This window comes from Trichosurus vulpecula, chromosome 6 (assembly GCF_011100635.1).
Source record: "Trichosurus vulpecula isolate mTriVul1 chromosome 6, mTriVul1.pri, whole genome shotgun sequence".
In the NCBI taxonomy this organism is placed as follows: domain Eukaryota; kingdom Metazoa; phylum Chordata; class Mammalia; order Diprotodontia; family Phalangeridae; genus Trichosurus; species Trichosurus vulpecula.
Genome location: NC_050578.1, coordinates 192,040,996 through 192,062,462, shown reverse-complemented (window position 1 = coordinate 192,062,462; position 21,467 = coordinate 192,040,996). Strand labels below are relative to the sequence as shown.

At 40.4% G+C, this 21,467-nt stretch overlaps 1 protein-coding gene across 1 annotated transcript in view; it reads right to left on the bottom strand.

Annotated features, from left to right (window-relative positions):
* The window catches only part of FAM184B (family with sequence similarity 184 member B), a 115,007-nt gene that overhangs the window by 60,474 nt on the left and 33,066 nt on the right, over positions 1-21,467 (bottom strand). Inside the window, exons 2-5 of the mRNA XM_036764755.1 lie at positions 8,360-9,130; positions 7,380-7,515; positions 5,308-5,435; positions 3,371-3,580 (exon numbers count right to left, since the gene is read on the bottom strand). Coding sequence (XP_036620650.1) covers positions 3,371-3,580; positions 5,308-5,435; positions 7,380-7,515; positions 8,360-9,130 — 1,245 coding nt within the window. The remainder of the gene's footprint in view (positions 1-3,370; positions 3,581-5,307; positions 5,436-7,379; positions 7,516-8,359; positions 9,131-21,467) is intronic.

Sequence of the window (21,467 nt, the reverse complement as noted above, 5' to 3'; positions counted from 1 at the left end):
ACATTCTTTGGAAACATTGCATTTCATTTGCTCCTCAGAAGTAAGTGCTGTTATTATTATTATTTTGGACAGGACCTTCGAAGTCATCCAGTCTGAGGCCTTCCCCCTCCCATTTTAAAGAAAAGACTGGAACCCAGAGATGGGAAATGACTTGCCTCCCAAATAACATATTGATTTCATTTGTACCATTTATACACAGTTCTGTCTTCAATAATAGTTATTTGTATATTTGTTTTTTGCCTTCTCAACTAAATCGTAATCTACATGTGAAATGAGATCATGTATCACACTTCCCAATATCCTTCAGCACACCCAACACAGTGTCTTGTACAGGGGTGGTGCTTGATGAATATTGATTGAATGAATGGATGGTCCAGAGTTAGACAAAGAAGCCAGGTGCCCTAATTCCAGTACCTGTTCTCTTATCACTACCCTCTACACCACCTTGCCTCTCATTTGTCTGCTCTCTACTCCAACAGAAGACTTTGGACGTGTACTCAAGCCTAAAAGATCAGTCCTATCTATTAGAAGATAAAGAGTCACATGAAGCTCAGATGATATAGAAGGCACTTTTGGAACCTGAGGGCGATCATGATATTAGAAATAACACTAGGAGTTAGGAGAACCAGTTACTAGTCCGGCTTCTATCACCCATCTGATCATGGGTAGTAACGTCACTGTTTTGTTGCCTAATTTCCTCACCTGTAGAACGACATGGCCTCTACGGTCTAAGGCGATGGCTTCTGGCCCGAATGTTTTATGCATCTATTTCTAGACATCAAATTATGACTATGTAAGTCTGCAAATATAGAAAGCTGAGTCAACAGCATGTCATCTTACCCCAGATAAAATCTGAATGTTGATTTTTTAAAACTAAATCCCTAGTGGGAGTTGATTTCTAGCTAATCAAGGACAGTCTCACTGTATATTGTGGTCTGCCATTTAAATATTAATACAACTGTATCACCTTAATCAAGTCAATTAGTTTCTACAGGCCTATGTTTCTTTATCTGTAAGATGAAGAGAACTAGTCTTGAAGATCTCTGAGATCTGTTCAAACTCTGAAATTTGTGACCCTAAGTAGTGGGATGGTAGGAAATCACTTAATATATTATATGGCCCTTAATTGGAAAGATCTCAAAAGCTGGTTCCAGAGAATGCATGTGGCTGTTCACTGAAGTGTATACACATTAAATATGAATATGTGAATGAACTTTGACATTGTATAAGCAATATGGAATAGTAGGAAAAGCACTTGGATTTGGAGTAATTGGACTCAGCCACTTCTCCCTTTGGGCTTCAGTCTCCTTATGTGTAAAATAATAATGATTTCCAAAAGTCCCCATCAGTTCTACATTCTGTGATCACAAAAATGGGCTCTATCCTCCTTTTCAGGGTTAGGTATAATTCCCTACTCTCGAACATAGAAAGAGGATAACCTTCCCTGGGTCCAACTACCCCATCCTCTCCCTTCCTTTAGCCTGATAATGAATCTTCTCAGGTCCCACTAAAAGAATATATAAGAGTACCCAGGCAGGCTTGTCTTCCCCCCAAACTCAAGGTGACCAGGAGATCGAGCCTACCTAACTACGTAGGGGAGAATGGAGACCATTTTCGATCTACAAATCTGAGCTTTCAGGAAATAATGGAGTTTTATCTTACCCAATTTTACATGCCTCATTTCAAATTCCAAGCTAAAGCCACTTGGAAAATATAACCTCTTCAAAATACAGAAATGAGCAAGAAAAATGAGGGAGCACAAATTATTTCTACACGATTCATTTCTTGAGCCAGTAACAGAATAGAGATGGAAGTTTTAGTGAGATTTATACACTCAGAGGCTTTTGGAGCGAGCAGGTTACCAGGGCAACCTGTTGGCTTCCAGAAGACAAGTGTCTGGCTCACTGATTGCTAATGCCAGCGCATTAGGTCATTCTTTTGGGCCCGGTTTTTAGAACTGGTTGATCACGGCACAGGGGAACAGGGAGAACATACAGTGAAACCCCAAGTACAGGATGGCTTTAATCCACAGATTGGATGACAGGTAAAGGCAGGTCAGACCACATTCCTATTTGCATATGTGATGTGCCTCACTGCAAAACCTAGAGGGAGGCATTACCTTTGGTCCCTGACACCTGAGTCATAAAGGTTCTTTTGTCTATCACCTCTTGACTTCTTCCCCTCTCCCTAATGTTTCCCATTTAGTTTCCAAGTACTGTCAATTCTATCTCCTCAATGTCTCTTGAATCCACCTCCTATGTGTGCATGTAAATATAATGTATTGAATATTACATATGAGGTGATATAATTATATACAATATATTCTATAGAACATTATATCTAATATAGTTTGACTTCTGTTTGAATTCAAGTCTTCCTGAGTCTAAGTCTTGGCGTCTATCCACCATGGCACCCAGCTGCCCCAATCATATATAATATACCGTTACATAATGTAACATTATTAATATTAATAGAGTGTATCTTAAATGATATGTATAGTGCATATGAACAATATTACACACTAGTTATTAAATACATTGTTACATTAATTATATGCACAATGTTACATTACATACTGTGTGATTTATTGTTTATATATTATATATAATTGGGGCAGCTAGGTGGAGCTATGGATACAGCACTCAGGAAGACCTGAGTTCAATTCTAACCTCAGACACTTATTGGCTGTGTGACCCTGGACAAGTCACTTAACCACTCTTTGCCCCCAGTTTCCTCATCTATAAAATGGGGATAATAATAGCACTTACCCCACAAGGTTCTTGTGAAGATCAAATGAAATAATAACAACAAAGTGCTTATCACAGTGTCTGGCACATAGCAAGGGCTATAGAAGTGTTAATTGTTACTTATTAGCTATTAGCATTGGGTCTAGAGTCAGGAAGATCTGAGTTCAAATCTGACCTCAGACATCTACAAGCTGCGTGACCCTGGGCAAGTCAGTTAATCTCTGTTACCTCAGTTTCCTCACCTGTAAAGTAGGGATAATAATTGGTTATAACAGGGTTATTGTGACAATCAAATGAGATAATGATTGTAACATGCTTAGTACGGTGCCTGGCACATAGCATATGTGTGTGTGTGTGTGTGTGTGTGTGTGTGTGTGTGTGTACAGACAAGGAGAATATATGCACATTCTACAAATGCGCTCTGAGATCTTAAGCAAGTTAGTCAGCATCTCTGGATCTCAATTTTCTAATCCGCAAAATGGAGTTTAAAATGTCTACCAATGAGATGATGTATGCAGAAGCGATTCCAAAAGTAATAACACTACCTCCAGGACAGCTCACTCTACTTGAAAAAATAAAAAACCGAAGAGAGGCCATGCCTGTCGCTGGAAGGAAAGCCTCACCTTCTGCAGCTTCTTTCTTTCTGCCTCCATAGATGACTGAGTTGACTTGATTTCCATGGTGTGCTTCTTCACCAAGTCTTCCAATCCCTTCACCAGCTGCTCCCTGAGATGCGTTCTCACCTCTTCTGTCTGATGTCTGAGTTTTTGAAGCTCAATTTCATGTTTTTGCTTCAAATATCCTCTCTCAAAAGCAGCTCCAGCTTCTTTGGCCTATACATAGATACACATGTACATATAAGGAACATGTGTATATGTGTGTGTGTATAACATATATATACACATATATATGTGTATATATATACATATATGTATGTGTGTATATATATATATATATATGAAAAAAAGAGGGGATAAGGAAAAGAGAAAGAGGAGAGAGACAGGGAGGACAGAGAGAGAAAGACAGAGAGAGATAGAAAGAGGGAGGGAGGAAGGGAGGAGAGGAGAGGAGAGAGGGATAAAGAGACAGAGAAACAAAGAGAGGAGAGGAACGGGGGGGGGAAGAGAGAGAGACAGACAGACAGACAGAGACAGAGAGACAGACAGAGACAGACAGAGAGAGAGAGTATTGTACTCAAAATACAAAATATACTAGTTCTCTTACATACAACTCTTTCCATTATTGAAATGCTGATTTTTACAGCACCCATCACAAGGTACAATGAATTTTATGAGCTTTTTATCTTAGACATTTAAGAGGTTCTTTTACTTAGTCCACTCCAGAAACACACAATCTGCTCCTTGAAGCAGAAATTGTTTTATTTGCTTGTACTTTTGTATCCCAGCACTTAACACTGTGCCTGACACATAATAAGCACTTCATAAATGCTCTCTCTCTGTCTCTCTGTCTGTCTCCGTCTGTCTCTGTGTCTCTCTGTCTCTGTTTCTGTCTCTCTCTCTGTCTCCCTGTCTCTCTGTCTCTCTCTGTCACCAAGGATTTTCTTAGATCCCAGCCAAAGGCACCTTCTCAGTCCTCACATTCCTTGATCTCTATACAGCATTTGGCACTTTTGACAATCTCCCCTTTGACACTGGCTACTCCCTTAGTTTCTGAGAACTAAACTCTCATGGTTTCCCTCCTACTTCTCTAACTCCCTTGCTGGCCCCTCTTTCTCCTTCTGTTCCTTTCATGTTGGCATAGCCCTAAACTCTGTCCTTTCCTCTTCTATCTCTAGTTGGTTTGCTTATGCTAGCTGGATTGGCATATCCAACTCCTTCCGTCTACCTCAATATAAAACTGCACTGCCCCTCACATCTATGCACCATCTAGGAGTTGGGCTCTCTTATTGTCTCGATAGAGCCAACTTTTTGGGAACAGTTATGTGTCTGTCTCTGGGAAAGACAAAGATAGGGATACAGCAGGCAATATTTGGGAAGAGCAGAACACACATATCTTCTTTCATCTTCCTTGTAGATTTGCATATTATTAAATAAACCCTGCAGTTAGATAAATTAAGTATGAAACACTGCCTTTGCTTCTGTGTCCAACACACCTAGAATACTTGTTTTTCCTTGCTTTTTCTACCTATTGCAGTCCTTTTCATCTTTCAAAGCCTTACTTAGGTACCACCTTTCCCCTGAAGCTTCTTTAGTTCCCCCCACCAGATCTATATCCCTTCTTTAAGCTTTCCGGGCACTCTCTTCAATCTTCTTCAAAGGATTTAGTATATTTTAGTTGAGTTGTAATGATGTGTCTTATCTTGTTCTTTCCCTACTAAAATGATATCCTTAAGGTGTTTCATTTATTTTTGAATCCCCCTCAGTGCCTAAAACAATGCCTTGCACACGATAGGAGCTTAGTAAATATTTTTGTTGAATTGAAATGACTCTTAGAACCCTTTTAATTCAGTTGAACGAACTCCAAGTCTTGCCCCACACTTGTAAATCCAGGGCTAACCCCCTGAGACTTTCCCAGCATCCAGACTAATGAGATACTCTACCTGGGCATCTTCACTCCTTTTGGCACATGTGCATTCTGTGATAGACAGCTGTTCTTGCTGCAGGCAGAAACTGGGAGTTTTGAAGACATCTGCTTCATTCTGGGAACTGAATAAAGTCTTCATCTCATCTGTAAATGCAGCATTTAAACTTCACGCAGAAGTTCCTTAGCCTTGGTCACATTCAAGCCCTCCACAACCTGGCCCTGACATAGCTTTCCAACTTCATCTTTCCCACTCACAATCCTATGCTCCAGCCAGTCTGGGCCACTTTATTCATTGTATCTCAAACATGCCACGTTCATGCTCATCTCTTTACTTCTCCTCACATAATTCCTTCCATGACAATTGCTGCCCCCAACCTGGTCTCCATGCATCTAAATTGTACTTCTCATTGTAGGTTCAGTTCCAAGCTCTGCTCCACTATAGCACCTTCATTGGGCACTCTGGCCCACAGCAGTCTTAACCTCAGAACCCTTCTAACACATCCTATTTCTACTACTCTTCTGGCGCCACCTCATATTGTTGCTTCTCTATGTGTTTTTAAGTCTTATCTCCCCAAGAACATATAAACTCCTTTGGGGTGGGAACTTCTCTTTTTTTTTCCCACAGCATCCGGCACTTAGTAGGTATCTTATTAAATATTCATTGACTTGAATGAATTCCTGGAAATAGTGCCCCCATCTTGACCCCAGCATCTCATCTGCTCTTGGGTAGATTTCTAGTTCCTATGAACCCTCCTCCTGGATATGCTTTCAGGATTGAGCTCATTTTGCAATGGCAGGGGCAGGGGAAGCCCACTTTTTTATTGTGCTTCCCCTGCCTGACTTGGGACAGCCTACAAGAACAATCTGAAAAGGGAGAAGTGTATCTTGGATTCCTCACCTATCAGCATTCCCTCTCACACAAACACAAAATATCATTTGGTGTTCCTTCCTCTGCCAAAGTGCCCAGTAGCCCTAGAACGCTTCTTGGATACACAGTCCTCCAATGCCATACCCTTAGCCTGGGACTAGATAGCATCCTCCCATTCTCCTTTCTCTCCAAACCCCACCACCGGTAAGTCCCTTTTTACCAGGCTCATCACCATCATGCCACAATTTAGGGCACTGATCCACTCAGGGATCCCAACTAGAACTTACTTGATGAAGTGGGAAAAGAGGAACTAAGTAACAGACTGAGGTTTCAGGGGTGTCTATTGTTGTTCTCAGGTGTTTAGGGAACTGAGGCTGAACATTCAATCCTTCTAAGACCCTTTTTTGTGTGCAGTGGTGACAAAGGGGAAGAATATCATCTATCTAGCATCGTCCATCACTGTATCAGGTCAGCCAGCACAGACTAGAAACCAAGGAAAACCACCCCTGCCTGACCTGACAGCTTAGTCAGTAAAATGACTATTAGTAAAATTCATTAGTGGAAGAGGGAAGAGGGTATGATCTCTTATACAAACTTTAACAATCTCTGAAATCCCTTTAGCTTTATTTATAGGACCACCATTTATAGGACTTCCAATAAGTGACAGTTATTAGTCAACCCTCTGAATTACATTTTTAGGTCAAACTAATTACTGATAAAATTTGGTATACCTCCCAAATGACAACAAAGCCTTAGCCTTATTCAAGCACTGTAGTAGGTGGGAAAAAGCTGAAAGATATTTGGAGTTGGGGAAGTAAAGGAGTGGAAATGGGAGGTGGGGTGAATTTTTTTTAAATGAGTAAATCTTTCAAAGTCACAGCAACTTAGCCAGACTATTGGGGTTGAAATCCTGACTCTGCCATTCACTTTCTGTGTGACCTTGGGCGAATCCCTTAATCTCTCTTGGTCTCAGTTTCCTCAAGTATAAAATGAAGGGGTTTGATTAGATGGCCTCTTTGGTCCCCTCTGTATCTAAATCTAGGATTCAATCCTCCTTCTCCCTGGGTCTGGCTCCAAAGCCAGGTGTCAGCCCAATTACGCTCCTAGCTTCTAGCTCACTGACCCACCCAACATAGTCCCTCTTCTTCAACTGACCTGCTCCAAATATTGTGCCTACCATTGTCACAATGAAGCTGTTTCAAATTTCTGGAGCAACTTACCTGTTTCCTGCAAAATCTGGCATTCCTGCAGCATGAGTTTCTCTGTTGCAATAGCTAGTTTCTCCCCAAGGATTTTCGCAGTGTTTTTGGATTCCAGGTTTTCTCGTTGTGCTGCCCTGAGCTGGATGTCCAAGTCCTAAAAGAGATGTTAGAATCCTTATTTCTCTGGCATCCATGACCTCCCCAAACTACAGGTCACCATAGTCTGGTTTCACTTAGTACTTTGCTTTGCTTCATAAATGCCCACTGTTATAGCAATCTGTTTTCAGAAAACTGTCAGAGGGTTGTGCCGCCAATTCCCGGGATGTAGAACCACTTGCAGCATGCCTCTTTATCTATGACATATAATTAATGCCTTTGGTTTGAGCAACTCACTTACCTAGGTCCCTTTGCCCTCAACTTTCTCTAGATCTGGGGTTCTTAACAAGCTGGGGCCCATGAAGTTATTTTCTAAAATATTTTTATAATCGTATTTAAAATGTGTTTCCCATGTAGTCCTATGTGTTTTATTTTATGCATTTACAAACATTATTCTGAGAAGGGGTCCCTAGGCTACATTGGACTGACAAAAGGCTCCATGACATTAAAAAGGTGAAGAACCCCTGGAAGATGATCTCCAGGGTCCTTTCTAGCTCTGGTCTTCTACATGTCTATGAGTTTCAACCAGGAGTTGCACTGGAGCTAGCTCAAACCAGCTTATAAGAGCTGATGGTTAAATTTTCAGTGTGAGCATTTATACTTCAGAAGTTGGCAAATGCTACAAGTCAGGGTTTGATTTATTGTTTTGTTTATTGTCTAGACAAGAAATTGATGAAAATGTCAATAATGCAGATAAAAGTTAAATGTGTCATGTACACACACACACACACACACACACACACACACACACACCCCACCCCGAGAGCTGGTTGTTAAACATTACCCATCACACTGATGGTTCCAACCCAATTCAAAAGTTATAGTAGTATTTTACAACCTACTTGAATCTTTTCCTTTAGTTTCAGGGAATACTTCTTTAAGTCACTTATTCTCTGGCATTTCGACTGCAAATCTATTTCCAGCCTCTTCACTTGGGCTTGTAGAGCCATTTCTTGCACCTGAAAACTCTTCCTCAGCTCAGCCTCTTCCTGCTGCCACTGTCTCAGGGCCTCAGCCACAGACTGCTGCATGGCTTTCTTCACAGCCTCATTTTCTCTCTCATACGTGGCCTGGAGCTGCTTGGCTTTCAGGGCGTAGTCCTTGCTGAGCTGCTGGTTCTCGGCTCGGAGCTTTTCTAATTCCCTGTGTGCCTTCTGCATCTCCTCACTGCGGCTTTGGGCCAGATCTTCCTCGGCGTTGGGGTTGTCTTTGGCAAACCCCCTGCTTTCATTCTGGGGGCTCTCTGACAACTCTTGGTTTCGGTGTTGGAGTTTTTTCTCAAAGTCAGCTTTGAGGTCGAGCATCTCCTTGGAGAGGGAAATGATCCTCTCCGCGTGTTCCGTCTCTGCCCTCAACTCTCGTTCTTTTGTCTGCTTCTTATACATGGCAGACTCTGCCAGAGCTTCTTCCGTCAGCCTCTTCTGCTCTTCCAGGGCATTTTCCAGGGACTGAACACGCTTTTGAAGGTCTTGTTCTAAAGCACTGCTCTGATCCTGCAGGAGCTTGGCCTTGGTCTCGGCAATGATGTTCTGGAGCTCATCCTGATGAGCTTCCCTGAGAGCCTCCACACTGGCTTCATACTCATCATTTCGAGTGTTTAAGGCATAAATCACCTAGGGTGGAGGAGGGTAAAAAAAAAAAAGCTCTTTCAGTGTAAGATAACAGAAGCTCACCAGATGTTTTCTCTGCCAAAACTGCAAGATTACTTCTGTTTTCATGAGTTTGGGTCCCATGAGCAGCGAGACAAGTGCAAGGCTTGTGGTGACATAAAATGACATAATGTTTATAAAGCATTCTCTTCAACTCTTAAAGTGCTATAGAAATGCTATTATTTATATTATTATTATTAATTATTATTGTTACCACCACGATGGATACAGAGCCATCCTCAAAGACAACAAGACCTATATTCAAACTCTGCCTCGGGCACTTACTGGTGGGTAGAGTAGGCCCAGTTACTTAACATCTCAGTGCCCTAAGCAACTGAGGGCTGACACGCCTTAGGTGGATTTTCCTCACTGAAAATACCCTATACCAAGGAAATTGTGGGTTTGGTCCTTTCCCAAACATTTTACTTTGTCTATACTTTAAATATACTTATATTTGTTTGTGTTGTCTCCTCTAGTAGAATGTACATTCCTTGAGAGGAGAGATCACTTAATTTTTTTTTTTGGAGGCAATCTGGGTTAAGTGACTTGCCCAGAGTCACACAGATACTAATTGTCTGAGGCTGGATTTGAACTCAGGCCCTCCTGACTCCAGGGTTGCTGTTCTATCTATCTACTGTGCCACCTAGCTGCCCTCAGACTGTTTAATTTTTAATCTTTATGTCCCTAGTGTCTAGTACAGAGCCTGGCACACAATAGGCACTCAATAAATGCTTATTGTCTAATTGTTTCAGAAAATAAGAATCAGAGAATCTGAATTGGAAGATGTATCAGAGTCTATTTAGTCCAAACACATGGCTGAAGAGAAAGCCCCTGTGCACCATATCTGAAAAATGGTCATCCAGCCTTTGCTCGAAAACCTCTTGTGAAGGAGAACCCACAATCTCTTGAAGCAGCCCATTCCATTTTGAGATGACTCTGAATTTTGGGACATTTTTCTTTACATCAAACCTAAATCTGGCCCTCTGCAACTTTTACCCCCTGCTCCCAGTTAGATCAAACAAGAGGAAATCTAATCCCTTTCCTATGTGATAATCCTTCAAATACTGAAAGCATAGCATGGCCTTCCATCCCCAAATCTTCTTTTTACCAGGCTAAATCCCCTAAACATCCCCAGTTCCTTCAACCGGTCAATGTATGGCATGATGTAAAGGCCTTCTGCCATTTTGGTCACCCTCTCCCAAACATTCTCTGTTTTAGAAGGTTTGGAACTGTGTTGAGAGGAGTAGAAAGTAAATCAAAGAACGATAAAAAATATTTGCAATATGGCAGCAAGGTCCCTATCAGCATTTGGCAGTATATGAGTAGAAACACAGAAGGTTAATGGCAGGGGCAATCCAGGGCTGCAAATTGGCTGATCGTGAGTGCCTTAAGGATGAGGGAGAAAGGATGTAACATGAGGTAACAACATAATGTAGTGCCGATTAAGTACCAGGTCAAGATTTAGGTGAGATAAAAGTGGAGCCAGAGAATGGGAAGTCAGAGCGATGGAGATAAAGAACATCACTTCTCAGAATCTTTAGCTTCCTTCAAGACTCAGCTCAGGTGCTACCTTCAATGGGAAACCTTTTCTAAACTTCCTAGTTGTTAGTGCTCTCTCTCTCTCTCTCTCTCTCTCTCTCTCTCTTTCTCTCTCCTTCTTCAAACTATGTTCTTTATTTGTTTAAATCCTGTATTTCCCAGTAGAACATAAAGATTTTGAAGGAAGGAGCTGTTTTTCACTCTCTGTGCATCCTTAGCACCTTACACATAGAGGATTTGTAATAATGCTTTTTAAATGAACTGATGAATACGTTTTAAAATGGAAATAACCCTAAAAACACCCACTTAACTGATCTCCCTCCCTCCAGTTGCTCTACAGACTGAAAGATGTATCTAGCTGATGCACAGTTCTGACATCACACTGCTTACTTCTCAAACCCATGGGTGTCTCCCCACTGCCTACTAAATAAAACCCAAAGTCTTTAGCCTAGCAATCAAAGTGCACCACAATTTACCTCCAATCCACCTTTCCAGTGTCATCTCACATTACTCTCTTTGATGGACTCTGTCTTTGTGTGTTAGCTCATATCATCTCTCACAACTAGAGTGTTCTGGATGCCTCTCTCTCCTCACTGCCAGCCCCAACTTAAAATGTACGTCTCTCCCCACTGAGATTCTTCTTCTCCCTCAAGACCCAGACAAGGTACCATCCCTTCCATGACACAGTCTGTGATCCTACAGCTGAGAGTAATTTTATCAAATCAATGAGCAGCTATGAAGCAACTTACTATGCTCCAGGCACTGTACTAAACACTAGAAATACAAAGAAAGGTAAAAATAGTCCCTGCCTTCAAAAGCCTAGCTTTCTAATGGGGTATAGAACATTGTAACTACCTGGATACATATAATCTCTCTCATCTCTCATCTCTCTCTCTCTCTCCACATATACATATATACACATATGTATATGTGTGTGTATATATATATATATATATATATATATATATTCCAGCTGCTAATGCCCTCCCCTCTGAGATCACTTTCTATCTTGTGTGTGTATATATATACATATGTGTATATATATATATATGTAATCTCTATATCTATACCTATTTATATCTAGGTATCAATTATATATATAGAAAGACAGTGAAGATTTGACAACTGATTGAGCATGTTTCCTTCCACTCCTCTCCAGTAGCCCTCTCTACCTCATATATGCACTTAGAGTATATGTCTGATTGTTATCTTAACTATTTGTGTGCATGTGTTATCTTTCCTGAGGCAGCTAGGTGGTGCAATGGATAGAGTGCTGGGCCTGAAGTCAGGAAGACCTGAGTTTAAATCTAGTTCTAGACACTTACTAGCTGTGTGACCCTGGGCAAGTCACTTAACCCTGTTTGCCTCAGTTTCCTCATCTGTAAAATGAGCTGGAGAAGGAAATGGCAAAGCATTCCAGTATCTTTGCCAAGAAAACTCCAAAAAGGGGTCACAAAGAGGCAGACATGACTGAAATGACGAAACAGTTACCTTTTCTGGTAAATTTTAAGCTCTGTGAATGCAAGAACTGTCCTGTATTTGTCCCTGTATATCTCTATATGGCAACTAATAAATAATATTTGAATAGTTAATTCAGTCAGTTAATAAGCATTTATTAAATATCAACTTCGAAGGTACTAAGTGCTGGGGATCCAAAGAAAAGCATAAAACAGTCCCTGCTCTCAAGGTGCTTAGAGTCAAATAAAGGAAATGATATACAAACAACTATGTATAAACAAGATAGAATCAAGAGAGGGAAGGTGCTAATGTAAAGGAGGACTGGAAAAGGCTTCTCGAGGAAGGTGGAATTTTAGCTAAGACTTGAAAGGCATCAATGGAGCCTAGGTAGAGAAGATGGAGAAAGTTCCAGGATGGGGAGATAACCATGAACATCATGGAGTGTCTACTGAGAGGAAAAGCAAAAAGGCCAGTGTTACTGGATTGCAGGATATTTGGGGGTGGGGAGGCAGGAAATGCAAGGAGTAAGAAGACTGGAAAAGTGGAAAGACAGAAAGCTATGGAGGGTTTTAAAATCCCAAAAGAGTATTTTATTTGATCCTGGAGGCAAGAGGTAATTGATTGAATAGGGGATGACATGGTCAAACTTGTGCTTCAGGAAGATAAATTCAACAGATGAATGGAGGATGGATGGACTACAATAGAGAAAGACTAATCACTGTATAGATCACAGTATTGAAACATTTCATGTTGTTTCCCTTTACATTACTGAGGTCATATTATAAATTGTTTTTCAGGGTCTGTGTTGTTTTATATCTACTCAAATGGGTATTCCCTAGTTTCTTGTACTTCATATTAATTATTCTCATGGAACAAAATATTTTATTAATTTCACTTATCATAATTTCTTCAGCCAACCTCCAATTCGATGGATACCTATTTTGTCTCCAATTCTTTGTGACTACAAAAATGCTGCTATAAGCATTTTTATTCTATTTGGGGCCTTTTACTGTTTTTGTTTTTAGCTCCTTAGAGCTAAGCTTTAGGAAATCTTGACAATGGACTGAAAGATAGGCTTGAGTTGGGAGACACTTTAAGAAGATATGCCTTTGTGAGGACTACTGACAGCAGTTGCTTGCCTCGCTGTATGGGTGGCTTGACTATCCTGACCCTTGACTGTCGATACAAGGTAGAGTGAAGCACATGGGGGATATTACAAGAGTGGCCATGGATCTTGTTTGAAAAAAAAAAACAAATAAAAGAAAAGTAGTCAGTCACACTCTGAGGAATCCAAATTTCAAGTGTGAATTGGGATTGCGGCCCAAGTGGGAGTGCCACATAAACATGAAATGGCACAAGTCTGGTGGTGCTTTTACCGTCATCTCTTCTCATCAGCAGTGACAGTGGAGCCACCATATTTTGACTCCCCAACTCAGTATCTAATTTACATGTAAGGAAGAGGCAATGTCAATTAAAAAGATAAGGTCAAGACAAGCAGCCGGACTTTGTTAACTAAATACCTACAGAGGAAATTGTGCTAGAGACAACATGATTTCAAAAACAGTTAAGGTTTGGTTTTCAAGATGTTTTAAGGAAAGATTCCAGAAATATTCAAAAGAAAACAAAACTGTACCAATTGCTTTAAAAAAATGAATAAGGAAGTATTAGCAACTACTGTCCTATGTGCCTACTGTTGCATTACTATAAAAATTTTATGAGAATGGTCTGTGCATGTCCCAACAATATCCTTTATGAAAATGTGAGCAGGAAATAGGCAGGCTTTTGCTGATGATTGCCCATGATAGACCATATCTTTCTAGTCATACAATTGACCCAAAGGTACTTATACCTATATGCTATAATAAGCATTTGATTTAATGGCACAAAATGCAGCCTTAAAAGCTCTTCTCTGATCAGGTATCCCCCATGCATAAGTTAAGATTCTATGATAAAGATCATTTTGATTGAGGATTACCTGATTATTAATATCCAGTGATAGATACAATATGGATTTGTATGCTCAACAAAGATGTCTGCCAATGTGTCATGGAGGATCTGCTATGAAAAGTCTAAAGGAAAGAGGTATTCCCTTTCCATGGAGAGGTAGGTCATGCTTCTTTTTGCAGATGGCATTGTGCTGATTGCATTGGGCACAAAATTAGCTCTTAAGTCAGATCCTTGAAAGTAGGATCTGAGTCAGATTTATCTTTGTAGTCTCAGGCCCTTGCATATGGCAGGAGCTTAATAAATCTTTGATGAATGGAACCAAACTGATCCCTTAAAGAGCTTAGCCTATTTTTTCTGCTGGAATCTAATGCACATAACTGGTCTGGAAAACAATAGTTCTAAGACCTCTGTTCTTCTAGCTTGGAAACATGAATTTGTTTTGCCAATCGAAACATTTCTGTAAACCAAAATGGCTTGTGGTCTCCACTTTTACGGAATTTAGACTTAGTAGTGCCCTATTTATTTAGTGTATATAGTATTCCCTACCTTATGTATTTTTTTCATAACTGCCCTCTCTATTTCTTCTTCTTCTTCCCCTCGCCCATAAAGAAGAGAATACAACTCCTGTCTGGTCTCCCTTTCATTTTCCCCCTTTGTTTCCCATCTAGGCATATGCATTACTGAGATATTACTAAGGGAGCAAATCCACATAGATATTATGAACTCCACATTAAACTACTGTTATTATTGTTAAGTATTATTAACAAACCAGATTATTAATAACCAGAAGATGACAGGATGTCTTTTTGATGATATATATATATATATATATGTATATATGTGTGTGTGTGTGTGTGTGTGTCACATATAGGTGTGTGTGTGTGTGTGAGTGATTACATACTGGGCCAAGTTCACCCAGTGGCAAATAGCTTCATTGTAGGTTTTGAATTGATGAACTCAAAGAAGACTGTGGGTCCAGAGAGTCTTACAATAACTGTGAAGCTCACGGGGTCCGTTTTTAAAAGAAAACAAAGATAACACCATGCTTTCATTGTTCAAAGGCAAAATTTCAAGAAAAAATACTTCAAAGATGTAGGTGTATATCAGTCCTCAAATTAGAATAGGGACTCCATAGAAGAAATAATAAGTCTTACTAGAAGTATCAAAATTTGGAAAACCCTCACAGATCATCTAGTCCAATTTTTTCTTTTAAACAATAAAAATGGATGTCCCCAAAAGGAAAGTAGTAGTAATCAGTAATCAGACAAGATCAGACTATAGCTCAGATCTCCTAGTTTCATGTTCCTTACAATATACCACAGTACCATTCAAGAGAATGAAGAATATCAGAGCATACTCTACTTGAAGCTCCAGGTAATGTCATATTACTAGCAATAAATATAATTATTCTCTCTTTTATTAAACAGAGTCTCTGTAGTATCCACCTGCACCTGTTATGACTTACCCACAGAAACCAGACTACTAGAAGATGGGTGCTCATCTTATCTTCCCCATCAAGGGAAAAAATTAAAAATAATTCAAACCCATTGACAATGTCAACAAGCTTTGAAATGGGAGAAACTCTGAAGGACGTTGTTCCCCAAGCCTGGAATGCTCTCTCTCCTTGTCTCTACCTCCTGGCACCCCTGGTTTCCTCCATGTCTTAGCTAAAACCCACTTTCTGCAAGAAGCCTTTCCATTGTATTACCGCCAACTTATCCTGTATATAATCTGACTGTACATAATTGTCATCTCTTCCATTAGATTGTGAGCTCCTTGAGGGCGGGGACTGTTTTTGCCTTTCCTGTGTACTCAGAGCTTAGCACAGGGCCTGGCACATGGTAAATGCTTGATAAGTGCTCATTGACATGACTAGAATATCATGGTAGAGTAGATGAAGCCAGAATATTGGGTTCAGATCCTAACTTCGCTACTTACTATGTGTAACAGCAATTTAGATTTGAAGATCTTTCCCACCCACTAATAGGCCATGTGACCTGCTTATGTCACAGGAAACCTAAGTCACATGTGTTGGGAGGAACTTGCTGAGAGGAAAAGGAAATTGTGTCACAGGTAATGCTGAGAGAGCAGTTATGACAGTCAGAGCTGAGGGAAAGAGAATAGACTTGTGATAGCTGTGCTGTGGTGGCTGTGAGTATATTTGTAGGAAGGCCCCAGGGGCGGGGGGAGGTGGGGGGGGGAGGCAGCTGTTTTTGGGATGGTGAGGCTCCATGCTGTGATGTTGCGTTTTGGGTTCCTTGCTGTTATGATAAAGTGGGCTTATTGGTTGTGGGAGTTGGTTGCTTGGTTATGGGATCTGGTCCTCTGGTGTCTGAATAAAGTTTACTTCTTCTACCTTCTATGTGGAGATTCTTGTATATTTTGTGATACATAACCACACAGGCATTTTGACAATTATCATCTATATTGTGCTGATATATTTTGTTACCTTGGGTCAGTCATTTAACTTCTCTGGGCTTCAGTTTTCTTATCTGTAAGATGAGGGGGTTGGACTAGAGGGCATATAGGGCTCTTTCTAGATCTGAATCGATGAGCCTATGAGTGAAACAGGCAGCTAGGTGGCGCAGTGGTTAAAGCATTGGGCCTGGACTCAGGAAAACCTGAGTTCAAATCCAGCCTCAGATACTTACTAGCTATGTGTTGTTTAACCCAGTTTGCCTGTTTTCTCATCTGTCAAATAAGCTAGAGAAGGAAATGGCAGACTACTCCAGTATCTTTGCCAAGAAAACCCTAAAGGAGGTCATAAGAAACACGACTGAAAACAACTGAACAATAACAAAATGAGCTAAGCAGGATGGACAAGTATGGATACAATCTGTATCACTGGAGTGCACACCTATTATCAATAAGACCACAGATCCATGGGAGTACTTAAGAAAATGTAGTCATCCCTCCTGACAAAATTTTTAAAAAAAATATTAGAAACTCTTCCTGGGACATTCAATCTCTGAGAAGTTAGCTTCAATAATTATAAAAACAGGGAAAAACAGAACAAGTTTTTCCTTGGGCAGTCCTCTGTTCATCTTGCCTATCTAAAAACCTGATGTCTTTCAACACTGTTTTCCTCTATAGTACGTCAACCAACTCATTGGAATGGCTTGAGATATTTCTAGGCAGCCTGGAAAGCTAATTATGCCCATGTGCAAATCAATCACTTTCCCCTGTGAGCCATTTTACATATTATACGCACACAAATATGTTTGAGCCAATGTAAAGAATCAAAAACCTGAAAACAGATGTGCAAACAAACTTTTATCTATCCGAGGTTTACATTGGGCTTTATTCTGACACTGTGTGAGAATGTTTCTTGGCATAGTCAGTGATTTCTTACTATGACCATAAGGCCTTCCTGCGTCTATTGGGGGTGTTGCCTAGAATCCTCCCCTCCTGAAAACAGCAGATTATTTTGCTCCCAATAGCTCACTGTAGTTCCAGTCATAGCAGAAAGATAGAAGGATAAGGAATAGCTGCAGCCTCCCCAAGTCACAGAGGTTAGCCAAGAGATATGAGCAAGTGATCACTTAATTATGTTTATTTATTATTTAGAAAGAACATTCCCATTAAGAACTAATATCTATGTCACGGGTATTTCCTATTCTCAGCTGCAATGGATGATATATATATACATATATATATATATATATATATATATATATATATATATATATATATATATTTTGTATGGCACATTTCTTTTTTAAGTCCCCATCTCCATATGCCTGATATGTATGTAAAGCAAGTTACAAGCATAAATTGCTTGCCCTGAAATTATGCAGCCAAGGCATAGTAGAGCAAGTAAATAGCTATTTAAAAAAACAAAAAAAGGAACCAGCAAAATAAAGTAGAAAACCACCAACTGTAAAGTATTTAAATAAACAGTTAAGAAAAACAGAAAATGCCCTATCCTCAGATCAGAAAAGGTCTTCTCTGTTACTCCATTTAGGAGTAAACGTGATGAGTAAAGGCACAAGGGAAAATAAAGATGAGATAAAAGTAAGATTTGTCCTGTGAACAACTGTGAAAGTAGGAGGGTCTTCTATATCCAAGCACACTCTTTGCCCTCCCCTTCAACTCTCTTGGGGTCCAGGGCTCTCCAACTCAACTCTCCTCCTTTTAAACAAAGTCTTCTCTGACACTTGATTCAAGGGAAAGGAGCTTGTAAGAGCTTAAAATGCACCCTAAGGTGTAGGGAGTTAGTGCCGACCCCGGGGCTGCTCGGACCCTAGCGCTTGGCCTGTTTCCTGGGAGGGTAGAAATGCATACGAGCCACATAGGGCTCACTTTGTAATTGCTCCTTAAGCAATGTGAGAATGTTATTTTGTTATTTGATTAATATCATGCTCATTGCTGACTTAAAGTTTATTACAATTACTAATGATGATGATAGTAAGAAAAACGTTTTGTGGTTTAGTTTGTAAATGCCATCAAAGGAACATAAAGATTGGGGATGGTACTTTAACATTGTGCTAAGATTGCTCTTGTAGGAGAATGGACAGAAAGCTGGTTCCTGCAAGAAGAAAAGGAGCTTCTGCAGAAGGGGGCCGAGACCCAAGGGACCAGGAAGCAGCAGGAGTAGCAGCCAGCCCTTGAGGGGGAAGCAGGAGAGGCGGCAGGCAAGTGGATGCAGCAGGAGAAGGAGCGATTACTGAGTGAACCAGAGGAGAAGGCCAAGGACGTTGCAGTGCCCCAGCTCAGCCCGGAGCTCATCAGTCAATTGTGCCAGTTTCTTTCCCCGAACCCATACTTTGAGAGCTTCCACAATCGAAGGGTCCAGGACGTATTTGACCAGAGTAAACTGCAGGATCAAACACCTAAAACAACTCCAAAAGACTCGAGACCCAAGGGACCAGGAAACAGGCCAAGCGCTAGGGTCGGAGCAGCCCCGGGGTCGGCACTAACTCCCTACACTAAGGAATCAAGAAAATTCTGCAGATTAGATTTTTTTTTAGTAAATGTTTCATGGTTACAACTTCCCCAAAACCAGCCCTCTTCACCTTCTACACCCCAGACCCTCCTCTCTAATAAAGAAGTATAGTTAAGGAAAATTGATATTATAGCCAGAATGGCCTTTGTTTTCTTTGAATGACTCAGCTTACCTCATTGAGCCTCTGGACACTGTGGCTTGCTCTTCCGGGGCAGGAGGCCCAGGGAGCATTCCAGGAAGCAGACAACTTCCTGTGTGATGAGTCATGGGGCTGGCTGAGGGGAGGTGTTAACGGCTATGCTAGGGGGAGGGGCCAACTCAGGAACCAATCGGCCCTGGTCATTCGGGCGGAGCTTGATGATGTCAGAGACCCTATAAGAGGGGAGAGGACAGCTCGAAGAGCTCTCTTTCCTTTTCCGGTTTGAGCCAGTGACAGTTACATCGTCAGTTACAGCGACCGTTACATCGTCAGTTACAGTTGCAGCTTCAGTTACAGACACAGACACAGCTGAGGCAGGAGCTGCCAGTAGCAGAGCTGACCTATGGGAGGAAGCTGAACAAAGACTTCAGGCCAGTGGGTAATCTTATTACCATCGAGGGGGAAGCATGATTTTGCTTTACGCAATCATGCTTCTCTGTAGCCTCCTGGTTACTCTTGCAAGGCGTACTTGTTGGGCCTGGAGGATTTTGATCAACATATCAAAATGGGGCTTCTGGTTCATGGGTTGGTTACTGTGGAGCCTAAATAAATGTTTTGATTCTTCTGCCTTCTACTTTGAGAGTTTCTTATATCCGGCGGTTCCGAACCTTTCAGACATGTTTATGATCCTCTTTGAGATTATAAACTCTGCCCTCCTGATACACATGCCAACACTTTAGGCATGCCTGAAAACACATTCCTCCTTATGAACCTGTAGTACAGCACCTCTCTTCCAAAAGGAAGTAAGTGAAGCTCCAGTTGCTGGAGCTGTCTGGGATCATGATTGATCATTTTAGTTATCAAAATCCCTATCTTTCAATATTGTTTTCCTTTCTATTACTGCGGGCATTGAGCTAAGTGTTCTCTTGGTTCTGCTTACTTCATTTGGCATTAATTCCTATGTCTTCCCAAGTTTCTCTGAATTCTCCATGTTTGTTATTCCTTATGGTAAAACAATATTCATATGCCAGGTTTTATTCATCCATTCCCCAACTTATAGGCACCCACTTTGTTTCCAGTTTCTTTCTATAACAAAAAGTGCTGCTATAAATATTTCTTTGCTGTATTCCTTCAAATTTTTGATAAAATCCTACCTTCTACAAGGAGTCTTTCCCAAACCCCCTTAATGTTAGTGTCTGCCCTCTGAAATTACCCCCGTGTTATCATACACACATCCAATGTGTATATGTATATATCCAGTTAAACGTTGTTATTTACATGTTGTTCCCCTCAATAAACTGTGATCTCCTTGAGGGCCAGAACTGGTTTTGCCTTTCTTTTGTAGACCCAATGCCTAGTACAGTGACTTGGAACATAGTAGGTACTCAATAATTAGCTGTTTGCTGTTGTTGTAAATAAGAAATATTTCAACAAGGTTAAAAACAGGAAAAATGGAAGAAAATGTAAGATACCCGTTATCGAAAACAACTAACCTGGAATTGAAAAGTTCAGAAGAGATTTTAGAAAATGACCAAAAAAGCCTGGATGCCGTATTTCAAGATATAATAAAAGAAAACTGCCCAGACCTATCAGAACCAGGGGACACAATGAAAATAGACTCTCCTGATGACCTCCTGAAATGAACTCCAAAATAAAAACACCATAGAATAACATAGCCAAAATCAAGAGCTTCCAGGTCAATGAAAATATATTTCAAGTAGTCAAAAAAAAAAGAGTTCAAGTACTAAGGAACCACCTAAGGTTCACTTAAGGGTCAGCAGCAACTACTATGAAGAAAAGACAATCTTGGAATTAGATTTTCCAAAAGGTAAAGTATAAAGGCCAGCAGTAATCTAACTAATAACAACTTACCTTACAAAATTGAATATAATTCTATGACGAAAAAATGGTCCATTAATTGAATATAGGACTTTCAAACATTCCTGATGAAAATGCCAGAGCTGAGGAGAAACCTTAGAAGTATACTCACATATTAAACTCACCCTTTTCAGAACATAATGCAATAAAAAAATTACATTTAATAAAGGGTCTTGGAAGCATGGATTAAAAATCAATTGGAAACCAAATAATCTAATCCTAAAGAATAAGTAGGTCAAAGAACAAATCATAGAAGCAATCAATAATGATTAAAGATAGTAGCAACAATAAAACAACATATCAAAAATTGTAGGATGCAACCAAAGCAATACTTGGGGGAAATTTGTATCTCTAAATGCTTATATCGATTAAAGAGAGAAAGAGCAGATCAATGA